At 38.1% G+C, this 4,953-nt stretch overlaps 1 protein-coding gene across 1 annotated transcript; it reads left to right on the top strand.

The window, feature by feature from the left end:
• Positions 1 to 2,917: 2,917 nt before the first annotated feature.
• On the top strand, positions 2,918 to 3,754 carry LOC123261346. The gene has a single exon (XM_044722936.1). It carries the CDS (start codon positions 2,918 to 2,920, stop codon positions 3,752 to 3,754), a length of 837 nt encoding a protein of 278 aa, XP_044578871.1.
• The last annotated feature ends 1,199 nt before the right edge of the window (positions 3,755 to 4,953 follow it).

The raw sequence follows: 4,953 nt of genomic DNA, 5'->3' as shown, positions 1-4,953 counted from the left end.
AGAAAATAATAATTTGAGAGTGGGACCAGGTCACTGGAACTGTGGGAATCTCGATTATCGTCAAAACGAATCGTGGCTCGAAGAATCGCTATAACAGAACTCAGAAATACCGTTAAGGAAATCGAAATGAATAATTAGGGAAAAGATGACTAATTAATTTAATAATTGAAGTCTGCCTATACGTGTCGGGGTATAGGACTCACCCGGGCTCTAAGGCAGAACTGTTACCTTGTAAATGAGCTGTCGAATTATGGTGTTCGTGTCTTTTATCACCTCGGTTGCGATTCATTAAGTGGGGCTACTAATTAAACAATTGGTTCCTGCGATGAGGTGACAATGCGCGGTAATGTGTATTCTTCGGCCACGAGTAAGTTGTCACGCAGTCCAGTCCCTAAATATGCAAGCGCTGCACTTTTCGGCAGGAATGGGAGGCCCTGTATTATAGACGGCACGCCGGATATAACAGCTTGGTTCTATGGTCTTATTCTATTTTATAATTTACGACCTCTTGAAAATGCTTAACGAGAATGTATATGTAACTAACAAACCCTTGAAGGACATTTAACACATGGTTTTTCTTTTATTAATTTTCACAAAGGTTTAATTGTCTAGTAACACAAGCAAGCTTGTTCGGGTACTTTTATAGTTATGAGAAATGTTGACAAAGTTAGTTTATTGATTGTTTATTTAAGGAGATTACTATACTTTAATTTATGTGCTACAACAAATTTTGTATATAAACAAAATTCATTATTTATAATATATAATTTATTATAAATTAAATTAAATAATTAAAATTATAGTGAATTTGCCGCGTAATGCATCAAATCGACATCTACTATATCATCGGATATAACAAAATACCAAAGATATACTGCAATTTTGCCACGTTTATACTGATATAATTAAAGATATAATGCTTTCTACCATAAGATGGACGGTTGTGTTTATTAGTCGGTGAGTCTTATTAGGTGACTGAGTAAATAGATACGGATAGTGTCTCTGATAGCTCAACTGCTAGAGCCTTCGGTGCGTAACTAAATGATCCGGGTTCGAATCCCGGTCTGAACTAAAAAAAAATGATAATAATAATAATAATAGAGAAATTAATTGATCAACCTCTTAAAGATTATTCGTGATAATTTGTAATATTATAAAAAAAAATGTTAAGCTATTGAAAAATAGTAATAAAGCAACCGGAAGGAAGTTAGCGTAGAATAATTTTTTTTTTAATTAAATTATATGCCAATTAATTGCTCTTTAAATGCTCTATTAGAATCCGTAATTGCTCCAGGTCTATTACTATTAGTTAATTTTTAATTAATTTTTCAAAAATTAAATTTTAATTTTACTATAAAACCTAAAATATTCACTTTTTCAAAAGTTTTTTTTGCTTAAACAATTGCTCTATTAATTAAAAAAAAAAATATCATAATTTTGCAATATTTATAATAATTAATATAAAAAAATTATTAATGTTTACAGTTTAATTTTAAGGTTATATAGTCGTATTATTATTATGGTACTTAATAAATAATACTGATTATTAATTTTGAATATAATAATAACATGATAATTATACATAATTACTCCTGCTCAAAAATAAAAAACCGTCGGTTTCATATTAATTAAATTTTTATTATTAATACCGTTGTCAGCGATCTATTGAAGGTAGTGATATATTTGTTTACATATTAATGACATGTGGCAGTATCAAGTTGACAATAATCCATTAAATATTACAGGTATGTTATATTTAAGTTTGGTATTAATATTTTTAAAATAACAATTTTTAGTCTATAATTATTAGAAATTAACATTAAATTTATTTATTATATGGGCCAGCAACACTTAGTTAATAATTACAAATTTTATTTTCAGATCGTAAAAAATTATTACCTGTGAGATGATATTTGGCGTGGATCTGAAGTCACAAAAAATTTTTTTCTTGAACCTGAATTTAAATTAACCTTAATTGAAATTAAAGAGGATTCTGTTGATTTTTTTGTGGATTGAATTTGAGCGATTAATCATCACTAAATATATTTTACAATAATTATTACAGCTTGTATTAATTCTGCTACAGTAGTGCTAGAGGAATACAGACTATGGAAGGTAAAATTGTACAGAAATAAAAGCTGTTAAATATTAAAAAAATCGCTGTTATTGTTAAAGCTATCTAGCAAATACCGAAAGTTGTACAGAGAACTTTAAACGTTGTTATTTCTGATCATAACAACGTAAGCTTTATCCAAAGATAGTTTTTAAGTCATTAAAAATATTTTATAAATAATTTAAATTGTTAAGTGTATTTTTTAAATTAAATATGCTACAAAGAAGAAAGCTGAGGTAAATGGATTCGTGATAATCAAGATTTACTATACATATTATTTATATTATTTGAGAAGCATCAATATTGCAATATATATCAAAATTTGATTTGAAATAGCTCGATAGCCAGTCGTAAGTATTTATTTATAAAATATTAATGATATACAACGTATTAACAATCAAATCATCAAGAAAATTATGCTATACTTTATTTGTATAGGTATATAGGTTACTATTCAGAAGAAATTCTCAACGAAGTTCATCGATACAATGTTAAAAATCCCCATCGCAATATATGGGATACCAGTTGACAGTGTGAAGAAAGAATCTGAAGATTCAAATTAAAAAATAATTATATGGTGAGTTATCCACAGATTCGGTAGAATCTGGCGCCAAGTTCCGTTCAAATCTGCTGTAAACGGAGCGCCAGACTACCGACTGTGGTGACCCCTAGTTCGAATAATAATTCGCGTGTTTTAAATTTCGACTTACAGTAAATTTATATCGCGCAGTTTATTTTTCTTCTGGTGAAGTGTGGTTATTAGTGTGAGTAGTTCGCGTCGTATTTTCAAATAATTTTAAAATCATGGTGAACCCTCCAGTTGGCAATGGTGGTGTAGTCCCGGAGGTTGAGGCACGCATTGGTCGGACCGTAGCTCTGACGCGGTTGCCAGAGTTTATTGCCGAAGACCCAGAAATGTGGTTCGTGATGGTAGAATCGCTCTTCCAACGATATAGTGTAACCGACAAACAAGATCGCCTGACTCACATTGTGCCAGCGCTACCTCCGCGAGTCGCGAAACAACTGCGCGATGTCATAATGAAAGAACAAACCCCCGCATTATACGATGAACTGAAAGCGCAGCTAATCAAGAGGCTCGGCATCAGTCAGGGGGAGAAAACGAATCGGCTGCTAGAAGGCGAGAAGATGGGTGACGAGAAACCATCAGAATACCTACGCCGGCTACAAGAGATCGGAGGTGAGATCCCTGAACACCTTCTACAATCGATCTGGTTACGAGGTCTTCCAGATGGTTACCGGATGACGATGGCAGCGCAGCGCGGTCAGTCACTGGAAAATATGGCTGAGGTCGCGGACAACATACATGAGACGGTACCGACACGTCAAGCCGTGTTCGAGACTGCAGCGTCCCAGGACACGTCGATCGCCACTGCACTCCAAAACCTTCAGCTGGAGATGGCGAAATATGCGCGAAATATCCGCTCACCGTCAGAAGGCAGGCGTGGCAGATCACCGACACCGCACCGTAGTAACCCGCAGACCCAGTCCCGATCAGGAGCACGATCACGCGGCCCTCGTCCCCAAGGAATCTGTTGGTACCATTGGATTTTCAACGAGAAGGCAGATAAGTGTACGCAACCGTGCAACTGGACTCCGGGAAATGCCCAGGGCAGTCGTTAATGACGGCCGACGACACTCGCCCGCAGACATCTAGCCGTCTGTTTATCCGCGACCGTGAGTCAAATATGCATTTTCTAATTGATACCGGTGCGGATCTGTGTGTAATTCCGCGAAAATATTACCGTGGACCGTGCAAAAAGTCAAACTACGAACTTTCTGCGGCTAACGGTACGCCCATATCTACATATGGTGTCGCGACGCTTACACTGAACCTGGGCCTGAGGCGAGATTTCACGTGGAGGTTCCTGATTGCGGATGTGTCGAAACCCATCATCGGCGCCGATTTCCTATCGCACTACGGGTTGCTTATCGACCTCAAGCGCGGGAAGTTGTTAGACACGATCACCAAGTTATATCTCGAAGGAGAGATTGTTCAGTGCGGAGATCCAGGAATCAGGATCATTTCCGGCTCGTCTGAATATCACAAACTGCTCGAAGAGTTCCCGTCGATCACGCATCCCAGCGGAACTCCAGGAGAAGTGCGACATCAGACACAGCATCATATTGAGACGACTCCAGGACCACCGGTGGCACTGAAACCAAGAAGATTAGCCCCCGACAAGCTCAAAGCAGCCAAGAAGGAGTTTGAAGCCATGCTACGCTTGGGACTCGCACGACCATCGAAGAGTCCTTGGGCTACACCGCTGCACATGGTTCCCAAAAAGGGCGACGAATGGTGTCCTTGCGGGGATTACAGAGGTCTCAACACCCGGACCAAGGCAGACAAGTATGCGGTTCGACATATCCACGATTTTTCGTACATGCTGCATGGTAAGAAAGTTTTCTCCAGAGTTGATCTTGTGCGGGCGTTTAATCAAATTCCAGTTGCACCGGAGGATATTCAAAAGACAGCTATCACAACACCGTTCGGCCTGTACGAGTTTCCATTCATGACTTTTGGACTACGGAACGCAGCACAAACGTTCCAGCGCTTCATGGATGAAGTACTTCGCGGGTTAGATTTTTGCTATGCGTATATTGACGACATCCTGATTGCCTCGACATCACCTGAAGAACACAAGAGACACCTCAGAATACTCTTCAAGAAGCTCGAGGAATATGGCGTCGTTATTAACCCTAACAAATGCGTCTTTAGAGTTTCAGAAGTCGAGTTCCTCGGATACCTCGTCTCAGAAGCTGGAGTACAACCACTGCCCGAGAAAGTCGAAGTCATCCGGTCATTTCCAAAACTGACCACC

The sequence above is a fragment of the Cotesia glomerata genome, linkage group LG3, assembly GCF_020080835.1.
Source record: "Cotesia glomerata isolate CgM1 linkage group LG3, MPM_Cglom_v2.3, whole genome shotgun sequence".
NCBI classification, from domain to species: Eukaryota; Metazoa; Arthropoda; class Insecta; order Hymenoptera; family Braconidae; genus Cotesia; species Cotesia glomerata.
Note: the sequence above shows the minus strand (reverse complement) of the source record. Positions and strands in the feature narration are given on the sequence as shown.